Here is a 22,035-nt window from a genome sequence, read left to right as displayed (position 1 = left end):
GTTGTAGACAGCCTATTTTTTTTTTATAGGATAATTGCATCAACAGTTCTGAAATTGGGGGCCATTGGTAAGAAATGTTATTTTATCTAGGACAACAGCTGATGGAAAGCCTGATTTATTTACTTTTTACACGAGAGAAGGGTACAGACGTAAGGAGGAGGAAATGCATTCATTCCTTGCTGCCTGTAGCACAATGTAAAAAGCCTCAATCATGTTTGATTTCCCCATTCATCACTGGATGTGCGTTTCCTTTGTCTTCCGCTTGTTTCTTTTGTTTATTGTTTACTAGGGGTTGTGAGGTCTGCCCTTTAATGTGCCTTGTCCTTTGTTCTTTTGTCATTAGGTGTGAAGCCATTTACTTCTTTGTCCTTTGCTCACAGCCACCTCTAGTTAGCCATCCACAAAACAAAGGAAAATCATATCTTGCCCATCAGCTCCTCACACATCATTCAAAAGCTGTGCTCTTAATGAAAGATGAAAATGACCATCCCTCTTTGCTCTTTGAGACATACAGTGAAACCATGTGCTGAAAAGGTGTGATCTGGCAAACTGGAAATTATTTTAATGTAAGTAATGTGGAAAGCATCTTCATTTTTCAGAGTTGGACTAATGCTTTCAACTATTGGAAAAGATTAACAGGCTATTTTCTTGCATCCAAATGATTTGCTCTTCCATTTCTTTAAATGTTATTAGTGTGGACTGTTTCAAGTTCTGAGTAGGAAAGAATGACACTGAAAATTTAACGTGGTTATTATCGAGACAAAAATATACATGGATTGTTTTGCATGGAATTGTAAATACTCAGTGCTCATTAGCTCCTGACTCCGTTTCCAAGTGAGAAAAGGTAACAAGCATTAACCATCACAATCAGGACAGGCTCTGTGTTTCTCTCCCTTTGCAAATCCTAAGAATGTATCTGTATCCATATACCTATAACTGTATCTATGTATCTTTTGATAACTATTCAATAATAGCTTTGTTCATTTAGTGACACTGTCTTAAATCATAGCAGCTCTTAGAAACAAAACAGGCACACATATTCTCGCCTGTGATTCAATTTACATACTATCTTGATATTGAAAAACAGTTATAGACATGCAAAGCATCTCCCTCCAAAGCACCACACTGCAGTGGTGAAGCTTATTGTATCTGGAGTTTATGGTTTGGGCCAGGCTGTCACTTTCCCATAGTGTCTTCATTTATTATGCTAATTGACTTTCCAAGTGCAGGCGGGAGGGTATCTGCCCTGTGAATTATTCTCAGTTGGGGGCTTTTAAAAGCAAACCTATTTTGTGCCTAAACAAAACCAAAAATCAATGTGTTTCTTTTCAAAGACGGGAGGGTCAATACCATGGTTGTTTTGTTCCCATCCAGTTATGTAACCGTGGGGACTTGTTTCTTTGCTTTCAGGATTTGTACAAAACACATTAAAGCTAAACAATAGGCGGGAGTCATAGGAGCAACCCTCGAGCTGTGTCTTGCAGTACGTCCTCCTAGGTTTGGGAATCTCCAATTAGTTCCATCTCAAGTGCTGACTGTGTGTGTGTGTGTGTGTGTGTGTGTGTGTGTGTGTGTGTGTGTGTGTTTAGTTAGCTGGCACGCAACACACTTCCCCAGGGTTGTTTCCTTTTTCCTGAGATTTGGCGAAGGGTAAAGGGTCGGAGTCACATGGATACAAAGCATTTGATTAATGTCCAAGTCACCGCTGTGGCTGCCGGAGCCGCCTCCCCTCCAGCCCGGGCCGCGTGAGGCCGGAGCCGTGGGGCCGGGCGCGCAGGTCCCGGGCCGGCGCCCCCTCTCCCGGGAGTTGTCTCCTCAAAGCCTCGCGCCTCCCGCGCCGGAGTTCCGGCGGGCGCCCTCCCCTCTCCTACCACCCCAGACTCTCCCCAGCATGTAAAGTCGCCCGTACCTCCTCGGACTTCTCGGAGGCGCAGCAACTTTTCCTTTCTGGCCGCGCGGCGCCGGACACCAGCCGGCGCGCGGGGCAGCGCGCAGCGCAGCAGCCCCGCAGCCCCGCGTCCCGCCGCCCACCATGAGCGACGAGAGCCGCGGGGACGGCCGCGCGGAGAGCGCCAAGGACCTGGAGAAACAGCTTCGCCTGCGCGTGTGCGTGCTCAGCGAGCTGCAGAAGACCGAGCGGGACTATGTGGGCACGCTGGAGTTCCTGGTGTCGGTGAGTGTGTCCCCGCGCGGCGACGCGGGAGGCGGCGGGCGGAGCGGGGCGCGGACCCCGAGGAGGCGGCGGGAAGCGGGCGCGGCATTGTCTGCGGGGGTCGGGGCACGGGTCCCGGCATCGCGGGAACCACGAGCCCGCGAGCCGACGCCGCGCTCGTGGGCGCGAGGACCCCCGCGGCGATTGTTTCACGCCTGGACACGCGCTGAGTTCCTAGGGCCTTGGAGAGCCGCGGGTTTGAAAAGTTAGCTCCAGTGGGAGAACCTCTTGTGCAGGGAGTCCCTGCTGCCCCATCTTTCCTCTTTCTTCTTTACCCCCGTCCCGGCCTGCATTGTGTAATCCCCCCCCCCCCCCCCAAATTCTCTTCCTCTCCTGGAATTTTATTTTAAGGCTTTGGCTTGGTGATTCAAGTCAGTCTGCTACATTCAGGTACATTTAGTTAAAAAAATAACGAATCCTTGATTCTTTTGGAACTTGAGTTCGTTCTTCAGATTACATGGCAGCGAAGTCCCTTCAGTTATGATACTCTTTGAAACATGGGATTCTGGTGGGGGGTACAGAGAGAGCAGCGGGGTTATGATCTCTAGCAGCTGTTGGATATTAAAGCCACATGTGGTGCTCACCCCATTCTACCCCTACAGTCTTCTACCCCTATCCCCCGCCCTGGGTTTAAATTTGCTCCCTGCTCAGCTCCTGGGTTCCCTGTTCACACGGAGCCCAGGAGAGCTGTTATCATAAAACTTGTGTCAAATGGCTTCAAGATTTCATAGAACTGGCAGGAACTTTGTTTCAAAGTTTCAGCTTGTGGCATTGGAAGCCTGTTCTGGAAACGTTTCATTCATTTTAGAGCCAGAAGGGGCAAAATTGAGTGAAAGAAACTTTTGAGACATCACTCACAAGTTGAATTTTCCTGTTCACTGTTGCAAAGACAAAGCATTTGAGGATTGGCTTCTCTCCACCCAGATGCCTGCGAGAGCATCATTTAAAGACCCGAGAGACTTTAGCCTTTGCAGCCTCACTCAAACCTTCAAACCTTTTGCTCCTTTTACCTCCCTGTTCCATACCCGCCCTGGTCCCAAGGGAAGTGTTTCAAAGGCCAGACTTCCTGCTTAGGGTTTAGTACGATGTAAACTTTCTGCTTATAATTATGGTAGAGGAATTTACTTCTTTGCTACAGCAAGGAGAGAACAGTATCTCAAGGGATGTAAGATGCACAGGTTGACTTCTGTATGACTTCTCAAATTAAAATCAGTGTCGTTGAGCCCCCAGGGGCCACATTCTTTGGAAAGGCTGGATATTTGAGAATATATGGGTAATCAGTGATAACTGGATTCCCATGCACTTCCATGAAGCAAAGTAAAAAAAAAAAAAAAGCATATTTTTAAGGAGGTGACTTTTTTTTTTACAAAGTTATTACAATATTATTGACTATATTCTCTATGCTGTACTTTTCCATGACTTACTTATTTTATAACTAGAAGTGTGTACCCCTTAATTCTCTTTACCTGTTTTTTTTTTTTTAATTTTTTTTTCAACGTTTTTATTTATTTATGGGACAGACAGAGACAGAGCATGAACGGGGGAGGGGCAGAGAGAGAGGGAGACACAGAATCGGAAACAGGCTCCAGGCTCCGAGCCATCAGCCCAGAGCCTGACGCAGGGCTCGAACTCACGGACCGCGAGATCGTGACCTGGCTGAAGTCGGACGCTTAACCGACTGCGCCACCCAGGCGCCCCTCTCTTTACCTGTTTCACCTGTCCCCCCGACTTCCCTCCCCTCTGGCAATTACTAGATTGTTCTCTGTATTTATGACTCTATCCCTTTTTGCTGTTGTTTGTTTCCTTGTTTGTCTTGTTCTTTTTGATTCCACTGTAAATGAAATTACACATTGTCTTTCTGTCTGACTTATTTCACTTAACATAATACTCTTTAGGTCTATGCATGTTGTCACAAATGGCCAGGTTTCTTTTTTCTTTTTCTTTTCTTTTTTTTTTGGTGGCTGAGTAATATTCCATTGTGTATACCACATCTTCTATATCCATTCATCTATAGATGGACACAAGTTGCTTTCCTATCTTGTCTATTGTAAATAGCACTGCAACAAACATAAGTGTGCATATGTCTTTTTGAATTAGTGTTTTTGTTTTTCCTGGGCAAATACCCAGAAGTGGGCTTACTGGATCATATGGTACTTCTATTTTTAGTCTTTTGAAGAACTTCCATACTGTTTTCCATAGTGGCTGCACCAATTTGCATTCCCACCGACAGTGCATGGGAGTTCTCTTTTCCCCAAGCCTTTGCCCTCCCTTTTAATTTCTTGTTTTTTGACACTAGCCATTCTGACTAGTGTGAAGTGGAGAGTTGACTTTTAATAGCTTCAGATTTGCTTTTCATGAAACTTTATTGGTGACAAAGTCCTTTGGCTTTTGAAAAATCTTAGTCACTTCTTAAATTCCATTAGTCACTCCTTTTTGGAGGCATATGAAAAAAGTACTGTGCAGAGTCCTAATTTATAGAAACGGACAGCTAACCCAACCTATATTAAAAAACCAATTTATTATTGATCTTTATTTATCATATCAGGTTTTCTTCTAATCTTAACACCTGATTATTAAAATTGAAAACTTACTGCTATATTGAGTTGGGTAAGAAGTTGTGGGAGGTATGAATAAATTGTATGTACCTATTTACAAGTCATTTAATAATTTCATTCTTCTTATTTCATTCGGAAATTAGGGACTCTTCCACTTTTATTTTTCTTTGTCCATTATTTGTGCACAAACATGCAGTGTTTGTGCACATACCTGTTCACACACACGCAAACACACTCATTGGCCTGAATAGCATCCTAAACAAAAGTTTACCCTGACTTCCTTTTGGACAAAACCATCAAAACCTGAGATGTACTTATAATACACTTTTTAGATTTTCTTTTTTGAGTATTTCTTTTTTGAGTTTTATTTATAGCAACGCTAAATACCCATGTATTTTACTTGGTCACCTTCAGTTAATGTAGTCAATTTAGTTTTCATTTTAGCCTAACCTGATAATGTGCCAAGAATTTTAAAAATACTCAAACCCTTTGGCCTGGCAATTCCTCTTCTGGGAGTCCATCCTGAAGGACTGATAAGAAATGTAGATACACAGGGGCACCTCAGTGGCTCAAGTCAGTTAAGCATCTGACTTTGGCTCAGGTCATGATCTCACTATTCTTAAGTTCAAGCCATGCATCTGGCTGGCTGTTGTCGGCATAGAACCCTCTGGCTTCCGACCTGCTGTCCTCCTCTCTCTCTGCCCCTCCCCTGCTCCTTGTCTCTTCTCTCTCTCTCTCAAAATAAGTAAACTTAAAAAAAAGAAATGCAGAAAATAATAAAAGTCATTAAAAATAGCTGCAGTATTAAATAAGTGCAGTGTTACGTTTGTTGAAAAAATTGATAGTGCATTTCTACATCAAATGTAAGTATTTGTCAGATTAGTCATTGTTTTAGATTTCTGTCATTGTTTCAGCCATTAACATGGATGAAGGGTACTCTTATCTTTATTATGAAGAGATAGAGAGCATATTGTTAGTTTTTCCAAGAACATATTTTTACTTACAGGTCCATAAACAATCAAACAAAATGATATCTTTTCCTCTTGGTTAAATGATCATATGAGCTGAAGGGGAAAACGTTTCTTACTCTATGAAAGTTTTATGCTTTTATACTTCTTTTGTACCTCTGATCCCTCTCTCTTCTCATTTCCAGCTCTTTGCCTTTTTAACTTCTTGAGGAGAGAACAACTTTCCCCGCTCCCACCCTAGAGAGCTGTCTCCTAGAGTGGCTCACTCCTTCCATGGACTCTCAGGTTTCTCTTGCTCCTTGGTAGCCCTTACATCCTTTTGCATTCCTGCAGGGCCTTCAGGGCTCCCTTCCTTCAGGAAACTGCCATGATCGTATCCCTTCCCTCCCCACCAGGCTAGAGGACTCACTGCTTTGTACCACTCTTCCCTGTAGTTACTTCTTGTCTCTCACCAAAGGGAAGCTTATGCATGTATTTGTTTACCTTTGTCTCATTCTACTAGAATGTAAACTTCTTGAGCACAGGCCCATATTTTACTTGTCTTTTTCCCTAGAATTTTGTGCAGTGCTTGTGACATTGCAGGTACTCAGTAAATACTTGCTGAATGACTGGATGAATGAATGAATCAATGACCCATCCTCTAACCTCCCACCCCATTCTTTTTTTAAAAATGTTTATTTATTTATTTGGAGAGAAAGAGAGAGAGAGAGCACGAGTGCACGAGACAGTGAACGGAGGGACACAGAGAGAGAATCCCAAGCAGGCTCCACATTCAGCACAGAGCCTGACGCAGGGCTCGATCCCACGAACCACGAGATCCTGACCCGAGCCAAAATTGAAAGTTGGACGCTCTACTGACTGAGCCACACAGGTGCCCCTCCCACCCCATTCTGAAGGACAGTTCATCATCCTTCAAATTCTCAGTTTTCTTTTATTTGGTTGGTATAGATAGTAGAAATTATTTAAATTTCACTCAGGCACATAGGAATTTATGTAACAAAAAGTTTTAAATTAAACATGTAGTACCTGCATTTAAAACAGAAACAGTGTTTAAATCAGGCATTGTGGTATTAAAGACTTTGTAACGCACCATTATGTCAATTCATTGTATTCTAAATTTTCAGTTGATATCCTGGGTAGGTTGCATTATCTGGATTAGTTATTTTTAGGTCATAGATAAAATGCAGGGAGTGCCCAAATTTGCTTGAATGCATGTTCTTGTTTTGCTTGGGAGATATAATTTTGTGCTTTATTAGAAGTAACACATTTTGTCAAAAGACGTGATTTTATGGACCGAATACCCAGTATTTAACGTTGCAAGCCTGGACAATAGTGGGTTGCAACTGGTTTCCTGTTTGCAGTCCTCCTAGGGCATACCAAGATCAGGATGGCTTCTTAGACCCATTCGAGTGGACAGGAAAAGGGCAGAGCAGGGCCGACTTCATGGGTGTGTATCCTGTGCAGTTTGCACTGGCTTCATGCTCCAGACGACCTGGAACTTGGTTCAATGCTCTGCTAGCACCATCTTGAAATTTGTGCTAGTTTTATCTTTGAACTTGTGTTTTACGAGTGAAGTCCACTGGGACCATGGAGTGTGAGTAGAGCAGATACAAGAAAGTTAAAAGCTTCATATTTCAGTACCTCTAGTAGCACTTTTTTCCTGGCTTTTGAGCAAAAGGCCTCATACTTTTACTTTACACTGGACCTGGAAAATCATGTAGATACACTTCACTATGGCATTGAGGCAGGATGGTGATACACGTTTTGTCTAAACTGGGATACTTCTTTTTTTTTTTTTTTAATGTTTTATTTTTGAGAGAGAGCATAAGCAGGGGAGGGGCAGAGAGAGAAGGGCAGAGGATTCAAAGCAGGCTTTCTGCACTCACAGCAGCAAGCCTGACTAGGGGCCCGAACCCATGAACTGCAAGATCATGACCTGAGCTGATTTTTGATGCTTAACTCGCTGAGCCACCCAGGCGTCCCTAAACTGGGACACTTCTGAGAGTGAAAGGGAGTGGTTACTAATTACACTGGGAAACAGATATAAACCCGGATTGTCCCTGGCAAATCAGTGTGCAATGCTGTTCCACACTGTAGGCACATGAAGACAAAAACTTTGGGCTACATGTCTTGTCATAAACAACAGATTTTGAAATGTTGTTACCTGGGTAGGCTTTGACTTCAGATACCCCAGAATCTGAATCCTGTCTCTAATTTACTAGCTAACTTTGTGCAGGCTCCTAAACTTCTCAAGCACCATTTACTTCATCTGTTCAATGGGGAAACAATAACATTTCTCAAGGTTGCTTGAAGGATAGGATGTAAGCCTTGGGCTCTGCCCAGTCCCTGGCTCACAGGGGGCGGGTTCTATCAATAGATCTTCTGATGTTGTAGTTGTTACACAGAGCTACACACGCTGGTCATCGTTAGTGTATAATTTTTGCCTGCATGGTTTTCTCCTTTACACTTTCTCTCTCTCTCTCTGAGTCTCTTCTGTACTTCCTAACCTTGTGATTCCTTTCTGTCCATGCAGTCCTTCTTTCCATGATATTCTTGTAAATCCTCCGTTGACTTAAGACTGTGAGGACACTTTGTATTTTATGTAACAACAACCATAGTATGGTGTTTTACAGTTGACAGTAAAAAATTGCATATTTATGATCTGATTTGGCTTAATATATAAGTCTCTTAGTTCTTTCGAATAGTGCCCCCTAGAGTTCCAGGGTTCTGTGGTTTGGCTTCAGGGGCCTTCACAGAGGGTGAGGGGGGAATGAATTATATGGCTTCAGACTCTCCGCTCGGCCTTTCCTAGCATAACTGCACCTTCTTCTGATTTGTGCCTTTGCTAAAGCAGTTAGAAAAGCCACTTACCTGAGAGTAAACTCCCCAGAGAATAAGAATGGTGTATTTATTTCCTGGGTACAATTTTCTTGGCCTAAACATAGTGCTCTGTAAATAGCAGGTGCTCAAGGAAACAAACAGACAAATAAAACAAAAGCAAACACCACAAAGTCCAAAAACAACTTCTTTCAGTTACGATCTAACTTTTCCAGGCAAGGATAAATTGATTCAACACATTATGCTTAGGATTATGTTACAGGCTGAATTGTGTGACCCTCAAATTCATATGCTGCCATCCTACCCCTCAGTATACAGGTAATCACAGTGCCATGTGGGAGGGGCAGTGATAGGCTAAGAAGCAAAGTTGCGTGGGGGCGGGCATCAAGGGACTCCTTCAGCCTGGGGTCAGGGGAAGTTTAGGGAAAGAGGTGGTAGATGGCTTCTGAAGGATGAGGACAATGCCAGCTGCCTGGGAAGACAACTGCCCATGTGGAGAGAGCATCACGTTCCGTGTGACCCTGGTACGGCATTCTGGGTGTGCTGGCATGATGTCATCTGGGGGATGCGGAAAATTCTTCGCCGATGGAGACTCAAAAGTTCTGCATGCTTTTTGAGTATTTTGGGGTATTGATAAGGGGATGGAGTAAGTTCAGTCCAGTTGGAGAAGGATTCTGTTTTTAACAATTCTGAATTTAACCAAAGGTAGTGGGAGGTCAAGCATTATGGGACACCTTCTCTCTTAGTAACAATAAACAAGATTGTGACAGCCAGAGTTGGCACTGGAAAGGCATATCCTGTGGGAAAAAGTTACCGGGCCAAGATTTCCTGAATCCGTGTCTCTGAGTTTCACCTTGGGATTCCTTCCTCTTACACCCTATGCCTACCCCCTCACTGGTCCTCAGCATAAGCACACAGAGAAGACTTTTCCCTGCTTCTCTAAATCTGGGACGGGTTGTAATCTTCAAAACATTATTATTTACTAGGGAAGAGCACAGGTCAGTAATCCTAGAGTCAACATGAAACATAAACATAGTCTAGCTTGTAAAATAATAGATTTCTGCTTGTACCAAAGTGGTCTTTCTCTGAGGGTCTCAAGACTCTGATCTTTTTTTATCCTAAGCCCTCAGAGAGGTCTTAACTGAGCCCCCTGGCTGGGCACTAGTTAGGCTGATTTGGCGAATTTCTTTGTTTTCTAGCCACTAGTTTGAATGTGTATACATGAGGATGCCTCAGGAAGCTGCCCTTAATGTCTTGACTCTTGTAGTGAATATGTCATAGTTCATTCATAATTCTGATTTTTGGAGTTAATCATATGGCCAGAGCCACTCTTTTGTCTTATGGTTTCGTCTGCATAATTCTACCTTATTATGAAGCCGTTAATATAAGAAGAGTATCTATGGAGAGTAGCTTTGTTTCTCAGCAAGAGAATTCTGTCAGTGGGATTGAGGAATAAAGACTGGAATCTAGTTACCCATTAGGAGTTTCTGCCATTGCATTGGTCCAGGTAAGAAATGTGGAATGTCTGATCGAAGGTAGAAGAAGAAGATAAACAAAACAATAAAAACCAAACCACAGACAGACAAACACCCAACAACTCTGAGACGGTCTTGGGTAGAACCTTTGGTATTGGTGCTCATTCATAAGAAGAGGAGGTTTATGTAGAAGGGAGGAGACAGGGTGGGTGCTTTGGTCTGTAGTTTGAAGACAAGGTGGGTAGTGTCATTAACTGAGAAATGGAATGCAAGGGACAGAACAGCGTTGGGGTGGGGGGAGAAAAGTGAATTTCATTTTGGACTTGCCAAGCTGCAAATTCTGCTGATTTTTGAAGATAAGAATATGAAAGTTAAGAAAGGATTTGGGGCAAAAATTGGAGATCTAGCAATGAAATAATCATATGTGTTGAAACCATCAGGTGGATGAGATGCCATAAGGGAACAACTTGAGGAGGGGGCAAACATACAAACCAAGGGTAAAGGGTTGGAGAGCCAGCATTTAAAGGGTAGAGGAAGAAGTACGGTGCACTGGTGTCTAGGACTGAGACATCAAAGGTTGAAACAACCAGGAGAGAGGGATCTCTTGAAATCCTAGGAAGGATTTAGTTCCCAGAAGAAAGCATTCTTTAAAGTGTCAGAACTTGGGGCGCCTGGGTGGCTCAGTCGGTTAAGCGGCTGACTTCGGCTCAGGTCATGACCTCGCGGTCCGTGAGTTTGAGCCCCGCGTCGGACTTTGTGCTGACAGCTCAGAGCCTGGAGCCTGTTTCAGATTCTGTCTCCCTCTCTCTGACCCTCCCCTGTTCATGCTCTGTCTCTCCCTGTCTCAAAAATAAATAAAAGGTTAAAAAAAAAGTAAAAAAAAAAAGTGTCAGAACTCTTTACAATTTTTTTTTAAGTTTATTTATTTATTTTGAGAGAGGCAGAGAGAGCATGAACAGGAGAGGGGCCGAAAGTGAGGGAGAGAGAGAATCCCAAGCAGGCTCCGCACTGTCAGCACAGAGCCTGATGCAGGGCTGGAACTCACAAAACTGTGAGATCATGACCTGAGCCGAAATTGAGTTTGACGTTCAACCGACTGAGCCACCCAAGTGACCTACATTTGAGAAGTAGGTAGTGTGCAGACTGAAGAGGCCACTGGCTTTGACAATTAGAATGTCATTTGGGATTAGCTCCAGTAATGTGTATGACCAGAAGCCTAACTGAGGGATCTGAGACATCAGTGAAAGCTGAGTTGGTGAAGACTGATGGAAAAACTACCCAGAGTTGGTGGTAAAGTGCAAGGGGAGAAATAGGTTAGTAACATAAGGGGATGATTTTGTCCAGGGATGTTTGAGGAAGATGAGCATAGCCAAGGGGAGGAGACAATGAAAAGGAAACAGAAGCAGCTACAACAGATCGTCGTGGAAGTCTGGTGCATCTTCCTGCAAACCATGGCAAGAACCCCCATGTCACTGGGAGATAAGGAAGAAACTTGGCAAAATTCACTGCTGTGAAACACCCACAGCAACACGTTTTTTCAGACTCTGACTCTAAAGAATGAGCCAGCTGTCTCTCGTATATTTTTGAAATTCTGCTGCTTCTCTAGTCTAGCGCTAGCAGAACTGCTGGGGTGGCCTTTGTACCTCCTTGTGAACACTCACCAGCCACGCTGGGACAGTGGGCTGAAGTGCACGGTACAGAGCATGGGTTTAGGGAATCTGATGACCTGGGTTAAAGTTCTGGCACTGAAATTTACAAACTGTGTGACTTGGGGCAAATTGCATAGCCTCTTTATGCTTAGTTTCATATTGTGACATCTCACAGCCTGGCTTCAAGTTCAAAGCAGCTTCTATAGGTGAAGTCCTGATAGTTATAAGCATTTCTTCTCTCTTTTTTTTCCTCCCAAACTTCTACTTTATCTCTCTCTTTCCCTGTCTCTCCTACACCACAGACAGAGTCTGGCACTTTCTGAGGCCACCTAGCCTGCTCCTGAGCCCGTTGTCTTCCAGCCTTGAAACATGCAGGATGCTTTAATAGATAAAGAAAGGCCCTGAGGAAGCCAGAGGGGGCTTCAGGAATGCAGAGGAGGTGTGGCTTTGGGGAGTTGAGAGTCAGGTTGCGGGGGGGGGGGGGGGGGGGGGGGGGGGGGGGGGGGTAGGGGTTGGGTGTGGGGAAGGAAGGAAAGGATGTAGTTCCCAGGATTATTTTAGAGGTGAGGAAAGTTGGGAGTTTCTACCTCATGGCCTTTATTTCTCTATGAAATTGAACTATTGTTTTCTTTGTGTTCTGCTTTTGTTTTGTTGTTTGTTTTTGCTGAGCGTAAGGAACTATAAAGTCAGTGCTTAAGATTTGGAACATACCCTTTTGAGAATAGTAAGAGGAATTGAACTTAGGTATCTGAGGTTGGATATTTGATCGTTTTTGTATAATCATTCTTTTAAGTGTACATTCTTAAGTGTAACATATAAATTTAGAAGTCAGAGTACAGAAGCGGCGTCTCATGACTTCTTATATTTATTATGACTAGGTTCAAATCTTGGAAATAATGACATAATCATTTTTTAAACCATGATACAAATTGTGTGGAACTTACATATTCTCACATTTAATGCCCACAGCCATTACTGTGCACACTTTTTAAAAAGAAACTATTTATCTGACAACATTTTGGTATCATTTCAGTTTTTCTTCATACTTGTCTTTTAATAATATTCTGAGTGCTCTTTTACTATATACAGTACCTGGTTTATGTTTTAATGCCAAGTAAAATTGTTATGTTTGAGTTTTGAGTAAAAAAATATTTTTTTGTTTACGTGTATTCTTTAAAAATCCTACTTATAACATTTACTTTCCATAATGAATTTTTATTCTGAACTTATTAAAATTTCATGAGCTATATTAAAACCAAGATTTCTTTGACTTATGACATTATATTTGCCTCAAACCATCAAAAATTCAGGAAAAACACCCCTTAGTAAGTGTTTCTTTACTTAAGAGTATGGTTGGGTCACTTTTCAAGTGGTATTAAGTATAATCATTCAAATCCTGGTACATCTTATAAAAACTTTTTTTTCTAATTTTTTTTCCATTCTCATGAATGATTATTGCATTTTATCCAAGAAGTCAGTGATTATAATTTTAAGACGTTTGGTACGTTGCGATTATGATTTTTAAACATTTCTAGTTAGTATAGATGACTTCAGGCATTGATTCCTTGAATAAACCTATGGTGTTCTAGGCTTGCCATATAGCTAAGCACAGTGTACACAAAAGGACCTGTGTTGTTCAAGAATATCTAAGCCAAGGACATTATGTTCTGTCGTTAATGTGAAATGAGTTTTTTCCTTTAAAAGGCAAGCCCTTCACTTGAAAAGGTTAAATGGTACAATACTTAAGGAATGACTGCAGCTGGTTAAATTTAGAATACTGATATAGAAATATTCTCTGGGTTAATAGCAAAAATACAGCAATATAGAATATGAACGAGTAAAATTTTTATTCACTTTAAAACTTTGTTTCTCTGGGAGAGTCACATAAAGGTTGATGTCTGTGTTTGATTTTGCTTTGCTACTTTTGTTACTTTAATTATCTATGTAAATTGTCTTCTTGCCAGTAGAAGAGGCTTTATAGATGGTGTCACATTTTTAGTGATTGTACAAGAAATATTGATGTTTTCCTTTGATGCCTTCTAATGCCTCAGCTTGGCCTTGATTTCATGCTTCTTTGGATTCTAGTTTTTTTCTTACTTGAGACTATTGCCCCAAAGAAAGTAATCTTAGGATTCCAGAAATAATATGTTCCATTCCAAAGTTTTATTTCTGTCAGTAGCACTTGGGGAAGAGCTATGGAAAGACATTATATCACCCAAATGTTAGCTTCATACCCACATATTCCAAGATTGATTTAATAACTCATTATTTCCCCAGAGATGAAATTATGAAAACAAAGTGGATTTTCACTTTCTATGCTGTATATCTATGTGTTGGACTTTGTATAACTTTAATGTATTTCTATATGTTGTATAGAAATATTTTTGTATTCATATATTCTGCCAAAAATTTTTGAATATTCTAAACACAACTTTATCCTAATTTTTCTTGTACCTCTTAATAATGAGACCCCTGGCAGAGACTTCTAATTGCTCCCAATGTCCAATATTCTTTTCTTCCATAGTGATAAAAGTTTTACCTCAAGGCATGATTGTCTAATTTAGGACTACATTTCTCAGCCTCCCTTACAGTTAAGTGTGGGCATATGAATAGGTTCTGGGCAGTGGGATGTGAGCAGAAGTGGCATGGATAGATTCTAAGGTGTACCTTTATAATGAAGGAATAGGTGCTCTCTTCCTTCTCCCTGTCTGGTATGAGGATGTGATGGCAGGTAATGAGGCAGCCATTTTGGACCGTGAAATGGAAGTCACATGTTGAGGATAACAGAACAAGAAAATAGAAAGAGTCCATTTCTTTATTAAAGGAGTTTAACAGGTATCCTATCAAAAATGGCCCTGCAAGATAAATCAGTATTTACTTAACTCTGTCCTAGCATCTTTTCTGACATCTCACATTGTGCTTCAAATGTTTCATTGATTTATGCTAATTATTTTTTTTTTTTTTTTTTTTTTTAATTTTTTTTTTCAACGTTTTTATTATTTATTTTTGGGACAGAGAGAGACAGAGCATGAACGGGGGAGGGGCAGAGAGAGAGGGAGACACAGAATCGGAAACAGGCTCCAGGCTCCGAGCCATCAGCCCAGAGCCTGACGCGGGGCTCGAACTCACGGACCGCGAGATCGTGACCTGGCTGAAGTCGGACGCTTAACCGACTGCGCCACCCAGGCACCCCGATTTATGCTAATTATTAATGAATTGGCAAACTTTAATATATTTTTGTCTTTGTCTTAACTGGATAATCTTAATATTTTAAATTTATTTTTAGTTTTTCTTTAATGAAAGCTCACCAGTGATTTCCCTAGACTGCTAAAACTACACTCTCTTTTGCTATTGGTAAACTTTCATTTTTTTTGTTAGAAAAAGAATAGTGTTGGGCTGCCTGGGTGGTTTAGTAGTAGAGCGTCCAACTCTTGATTTTGGCTCAGGTCATGATCCCAGGGTCATGAGATAGAGCCCTGCGTCGGGCTTTGCACTGAGCATGGAGCCTGCTTAAGATTCTCTCTCTTTTTCTCTCTCTGTCTCTTTCTCCCTCTGTCCCTCTCCCCTGCACACGTGTGCACGCTCTCGCTCTCTTAAAATTTAAAAGAATAAGAATGGTATTATTTTTAACCTATACTTATATATTTTTTCTGAAGACCAGAATTTGCATGTTTATTATGTTTATTTATGAGCATATTTGTTCAGCTGCTTTCACTGAAGCCAAACGACAGTAGTTTAAACAGCACTGTTTGTTTTTGAATAAGAAAGCCGTACGTAATCAACACGGCTTTTTTTGTGTGTGTTCTTGGAGCTCCTCTTGGAGCTCTGGTTATTTAATTTTTCAATGTGATTGCCTAACAGTGTTTCAGGGGAGTAAGCAGCTCAGCTCTGTCAGGCTATTCAGAGTCTCCTTCCTTCTATCTTACTGCTCCAGTATCCCCTAGGACCCATTAAATCAATGTCTGTAGGAGAGAGAGAGCCAGGCACCAGTGTTTTATACAGTTTCTCCAGGTGGTTCCAGTGTGCAGAAGGCTGGGGAACCAGTACACTAGAGTGTGCTGGACCATATGGTTAAGGCTGGCCTACAGACCCCTTTCACGTTCCAGCCCTAGGGGGACAGAGACGAATTCCACACTTTGCTTTCACTCTCATCCCCTTGACCAGAGTGTCATAATACGGCTGAACCAGCTGCAAGGGGGACTGGGAAATGTGCTACCTACTTGGGCAACCGGGTACTTGAGGTGTTCTGTGCTAAAATAAGGAAGTGGAAAAGATGGGCAAGGTGTATTTTTTTTGCCACACTTTGGGCCCCAGGGATACTTTGGGCTTGTGTTCTCAGAAAGTCATTTATATTAATACTTGGATTCCTTTACTGTAAGAACCTATTATACTCAGCATATAATTTGGGTTATTTCCCTCCAAAATAGCATATTCTGGTCCATCTAGAAATCTAATATTTATTTATCTCTTCACATATGTTTATAGGAGCTACCTAAAAGGTTTTTTTTCCTGACTTTTTATTTTTATTTTTTATTTTTTGCCTTCAGTGCAGGAAGAGTGAAGATACGGCGATATGGAGATTTTGTGTAGTTTAAAAATTTTTTTTCTGAAGTCTCAAAACAGACCCAGGAAAATATGGAAATCATTTAATATGTGCTTGTTGTGTGTCAGGCACTGCATATTCATGCATAACTCACAACCCACAACCCCTACAAGGTTTGTGTCATTGTAACACAATGTATTGTAACTTGCGGATACTCTAGTCAGTTCCTCAGTAGGAGGGTGAGGATTTTGAGTTGGCCCATTGTGCAGCAGCTATTCTAACACCTTCTGCTGGTGATTCACTGGCCTGGGCATTTCTAGATCGTGGGAGCACTGTGATTAATCAGGCATCAGAAAACCAAGGCAGATGTTGGGATCAGGATGTAGAACACAGAAGCTAGAAGTCAGGAAGCAACAGTAGTTGGTTTCGGGCAAACCAACGAGAGAGAGCAAGGGAGCAACAAGAAGATCATGGTCAATCCAAGATAGGGGTCAGAGCCCAGGCAAGCACTCAGCAGCCAACAGTTATTCAGAAGTCATGAGTTTCCAGCACAGAAATGAGAAAAGGCAATGAATCATTTAAATTTTTTTAAATGTTTATTTACTTTTGAGAGAGAAAAAGAGACAAAGCCGAGTGGGGGGAAGGGCAGAGAGAGGGAGACACAGCATCTGGAATAGGCTCCAGACTATGAGCTGTCAGCACAGAGCCTCAAGCTGGGCTCGAACCCACGAACTGCAAGATCATGACCTGAGGTGAAGTCAGACTCTTAACCGACTGAGCCACCTAGGTGCCCCAGCAATGAATCATTTAAAAATAGACAACCTTAGTTCTGTTGGTTATCTCTTAGTGTATATCATTGCTAAGACTATTTTCAGTGTAATTTAATTCCTCTTGGATTATTTTTGTATCTCTAAGTACTTATTTACTTACTACTTTATACCTGGTGAACTCTTGGTTTTATGTGTTAAATATTACTTCTATGTATCCTACATATGATTAGATCACTTTATGTTTGAAGCAAGGATTAAATGCGCAGATGCACACACGTACACACACCTTTTGCTCTCCAAAATGTATGTATCGCTCTGCATTCAGTGGATATTGTATAATTTGCATTGATGTAATTTAAACACGAATGAGGTGAACCTTAGTTGAAATGATTGTTACCGCTGGGAGTGTTCTACTTGCCAGGACTTCTTTTGATAGAATAGATAAGGGAGAGTAACTGGCATTCTGGTAGTCGCAGGATGATCTTTGATAAATAAGCCATGTTCTATAGACATGGCCATTTTTCTCAGCTTCTAGCGAGGATAGTTAGCACAGCTGTATAATCTTAGAGTCCAAAAGGAATCATGCTATGGATAGATGAATATAGCTTTCAAGTAAAATATGAATTTGATGTTTCTCCTGCGTATTTTCAGTGAACTAATAATTCTCACATATAAATTGTATCTTCTCTGTATAGTGGAATTTTTTAAGATACCAAATATTCTTTGGGCTTTAAGGCTATTTTATATTAAAAAATTATATTATACTTAAGAATGACTTAATTATAGGGAATATATGAGTTAGATGTCCAGAAATTTTGAAAGTTTAGTTGATACTTGAACAGATACTTAATTTTAAACCTTCACCTTTCTATAGCTTAGTGTCTGGGTCAGATTCAACTTTAATGGCATCAGGAAAATACAAGTAAACCTGAATGAGAGGTCCACACAGTCAGCCAAGATATTTGAATAAAATTAAAAAAAAAGAAAAACTGTGCTAATTAGATTTAAAAGAAAATTGTAGCTTTACTATATGGTATCATACATTCTTTCTACAAACCATTTCTTTTCCAGCCTGTCAGAATTCAAAGTTCTAATTACTCTGTGATATTCTAGAATTTTCTTTAGTATTTAATATGTGCTAAGTGAAATTTGCGGTAATTCTGGAATAAATAAAGGCAGAATGAGACAATCTGTAAGCAAATATGTGACCGCAAAATGGAATCAGAGTGATTTTTCAGTTTACTTCAAAACCAACGTATTTGTGAAAGACCTTACTTTTGACATAGTGCAATTTATATGTTAGGTCAGTGTTAAAAAATACCTCTAATGTATCAACCTTACAATTTAGTCTTTCAGTAATTGTTTTCAAAAACATAGGGTCTAGATATTTTGATTGTTTATATTCCAGGGCAGATTCATTGAGCACATACTGTGTGCCAATCACTGTTCCAGGCTGGGAGGCTATATGCGGAAATTAAATATCCCTGTTTCATGGAGCTCCCTTTCTAAAATGGGAGACACAAGACAAATGAGTAAAATGTTTGGTGTATTAGTGAATTTAAATGGCAAGGAGAATGAATGAAGCAGATGGGGAATAAAATTCTGTGTGTGTTTTGTTTTGACATTTTATATAGGATGAAAAGACAGGAAGTCACTCTGTTCTGCAAGTTTCTAAGAATATTTGAAAATGCCTTTTTTTTTTTTTTTTACTCTTACCTTAATAGGCCTTATGCAAGAGGAAAGTGCTAATCAGGTCTCTTGTTCAACTCTTCAGTATAATTATAATTTAGAGGTGAAATTAAACCCAGGTATGCATAGCTAATAAAGTTAATGGAACAAATTAGCAATAGCTTAGTGACTCCAAGATTTAAGGCTTTAACCAGTCAATTCTTGAGCTGTCATTTTTCAGTACACTGACTTTAGTATAGTAGGCATATATATATTTTTTGGAAGTGCAGCAAACTAAAAATATTTGCTACCTCACTCTGTCACTGGTGTATGTTTATACCATTGAGGAGCTTATTTTACAGAGTGTTTGCCAATATGGTTTCACATCCCAGCAGCATTGCGTCTCGTGGGGATTACAGCCAAGGTTAGAATCCACCATTGTGGGAACCAGCTATCTGAGTAGTGCACCACCTCAGAGAAGCTTCTGCTGAAAATGAAGTGTCCTTCAGCCCTGAGTGGACTGAAGCATTGAGCAAGGAGGGTGGGGGTGAGAGATTGGGGATCCTGAATGTGCAGCAGGTCCAAAGCCAGTTTTCTAAGTGCTACTTTAGATAATCCCAGATGAGTTAAAAGCTAAGGTATGGAATGCTTTCTTTCTCACGTTTTGCTTATTCAAGGTCTTTCCCTGAGAGAAAAAAAGGAAGGGTAAGAGTGTATCTTGCAACCCCTCCCCACTTCTTGTTCTGATGGTATTATCTCCCTGACGGCCCTCTAGAAGTGACTCCCTTGAGAAGTGTGGACAGCTGGATGCAGCTCCTTTGTGGCCTATAAAGTGTTATTGGGAGCCACAGCCAGAGACTGTGGGGGAGGGGAAGGGTCACTTCAGGACTGTGGAAAATACTCCCTTTCCCCTCAGCATCCTGGGGCCTTGTTTCTTGCCTCATTGTTAATAGAGTCTGGGAGCTCGGATTCTGGTGCTGAAATTTTTTTCAGGGTTGGTTCTATAAATTATATTTTTAAGCAGGCTTTTGTGGAACTTCATTCTTTAGTTTACTGAATTTGTAGCACAAAGGAAGGGTAAGAGATTTATTACTTTCATCATTACCAACTTCAGTATAGAAATTGGTGAATAATATAATTACATTAGACTTTTAAAAAGTGTACTGAAGGGAAGGGATTTAGCAGGCTGTATTTTTTGATAAGGTTACGTACTTTCCTCTTCCGTTTCGCTTTAGAGGCCATTCTATGGCTAACACATCATAAAAGTTAAAAGGAAGTGCAAACACAATTACCACAGAAAGTTGAAATCTTTTCCATTCACTTCTTTATGCTGTTTGTGACTTGTCTGCCTGATTGTTTCAAAGTAAGGAAAAACTTATCTGTCATTATCAGTGGCACTGGTTTTGAGTGTGTTTGTGATTCTGACAATGCTGGGACAAAACCAGCCTTCATTGTACCACACTAACCACAAGACTGTGTACAGAATATATGCAGTGAGCTTTAAAGGCAAGCACATTTGTCTAATGAGGTAATGTGAGATACAGTGAGAGGAGGGAAATCAGATACAGAATGAACATCCCTTTACCTCCGTAACAAAATGTTCAATGCCATCAGTAGCTCTTACCTGGGGGCTTTGAGATTTTCTGCGCCTCTCTGCTCCGTTTCTGAGGATGCATCCAGTTCCAACCTCCCTGGAGGAGGTGCTGAGTGCCAGTGGATGGTGTCAATCAAGTGTGCGGTGAATGTGGGTGGGGCGATCCCTGGGAAGCAAGGCTGGGTTTAGAATTTGATCTAAGATAACATCTGGACATTTCGGAGGTCATGAAAGGAACTGGGGTCAAGGGTTACCACAGCAGAGGTCTGCAGTGTGTGTGACACAGAGCCCAGGGAGCAGCTCAAAGGGGATCTCTGCCATCTTTTACACTTGAGAAAGGTTTTTGCTGCTTAGCCCCTTCCCATGGACTCTGGTGGACTCTGGTCTAGTCATGCCCTGTCCCTTTCACTTCCAGGAACCTCTAGTAGATACAGTTTTTCTAGACTGACTTTAGGCTTATGATAACTTCTGAGGGATGGATGGTCCCAAAATAATAAAGATTAGGACCAATGTTTGTAATCCAAGGGGAGGTAGATTTTGACTGCTTTCATTGAATTTATTTCCTCAGATGATTAGAATAATCACTTAAGCCAGTTGGTTCATAGTTACTCCCTTCATCCATTTTTTTTCCACCTAGAAAGGTTTATTAATGTTTTATGATTATTGTGTAACTTAGAAGAATACTTATCAGACGCTAGGCCCTTCCTTAATAATTCAGGTCTGGTCTCCTGTAAAAACTGAGCCATTTGGAAAAGCTTGAAACTTTCCTGACAGCTTGTTTGAAGTTTACTGTTGATTTGGATCAGCAGGTTCACTTGGCTTCTGCTGTGTAAACATTCGGAGGGTCTTTTTTCAGTTCACTTATGGTCCCAGGTGGACACGGATGAAATGAGTTGCTCCAAACAAAAGGGACAGAGAATCTTTTGCTTATTATCTGAGCCTGACTTGTCTTAATATCAATATCTTAATATATCTTAATATAATTCAGTTTTCTGTAGTTCTGTTTGTTCTAATTCCCAGGACCTTTAATACTTCTCATCCTTGATTGTTTATACTGTTGTTAAAATTTGTTTAGAAATTCAGAAAGTATGGAAGAATAGTGAGAGAGGGAAATCTGTTTGTCACCATTTTGGGAAACCAAAGAGCAGCAGTTTTGTTTGTTCACTTGATGTTGTATATTTGAGTAACACTTGCTGAGGGTTAAGCTCTTTTTCATGGAGTCATAATCTCTAAATTTCATATAAAACAGTATTAGGTCCAGATACAGTTTAGTCTTCAAACTGCCGCCCCAAACCAAAGGCAAATATGAATTAAAAAACTCCAAACCCCACAACCTGAAATGAGAGCTATTCCTATTCACAGGAAGAAATACTGTCATGATCATCAGCCTTTCAACAACATGGGATTAATTATCCCAGTAAAAATAACAATACTCCTAATGTATTTTTCACGCTTCTATGTCTCTGATGGAACCAATTTACAAATAGAAGCTGACATTTTATTTTGCAGTTCTCAGCCCCACCAGTCCCCTGCAGAGATTGGACTGGGCTGCCAGTTTGGGAAAATACACCAAAAATACTTGGAGTTAGGAGTTCTCACACTAGTAGCTACAAACTCATGTTTTCTTGATCCAGAGGTAATCCTCTTTTAACTTCAGAGTAAGAAATGTGAAATATATCAAGAGAAAATCATTCACCTCTTCTGAGAGTATGATGCAATTGATGTCATACACAAGGCTACTCAGAATCTGCTAGAGGAGAGCC

At 41.0% G+C, this 22,035-nt stretch overlaps 2 protein-coding genes across 5 annotated transcripts in view; one reads left to right on the top strand and one right to left on the bottom strand.

The window, feature by feature from the left end:
• The window catches only part of CPA6 (carboxypeptidase A6), a 525,192-nt gene extending 523,027 nt beyond the window's left edge, over positions 1 to 2,165 (bottom strand). Inside the window, exon 1 of the mRNA XM_086696069.1 lies at positions 1,910 to 2,165. The gene's annotated coding sequence lies outside the window, so the exon portion shown is untranslated. The remainder of the gene's footprint in view (positions 1 to 1,909) is intronic.
• Positions 1,595 to 22,035, top strand: part of PREX2 (phosphatidylinositol-3,4,5-trisphosphate dependent Rac exchange factor 2) — a 299,299-nt gene continuing 278,858 nt past the window's right edge. For 2 of the 4 annotated variants that reach the window (XR_015247064.1, XM_086696065.1), the window contains exon 1: positions 1,596 to 2,173. Coding sequence is in view for 3 of the 4 variants with exons in the window: in XM_086696065.1 (XP_086552191.1) it covers positions 2,033 to 2,173 (141 nt within the window). In the remaining variant the exon portion in view is untranslated. Of the gene's footprint in view, positions 2,174 to 22,035 lie in introns of all 4 variants that reach the window. The other 2 variants (XM_086696066.1, XM_086696067.1) reach the window with 2 other exon arrangements.

This window comes from Puma concolor, chromosome F2 (genome assembly GCF_028749965.1).
Source record: "Puma concolor isolate L17-30 chromosome F2, mPumCon1.1.hap2, whole genome shotgun sequence".
Taxonomy (NCBI): domain Eukaryota; kingdom Metazoa; phylum Chordata; class Mammalia; order Carnivora; family Felidae; genus Puma; species Puma concolor.
Note: the sequence above shows the minus strand (reverse complement) of the source record. Positions and strands in the feature narration are given on the sequence as shown.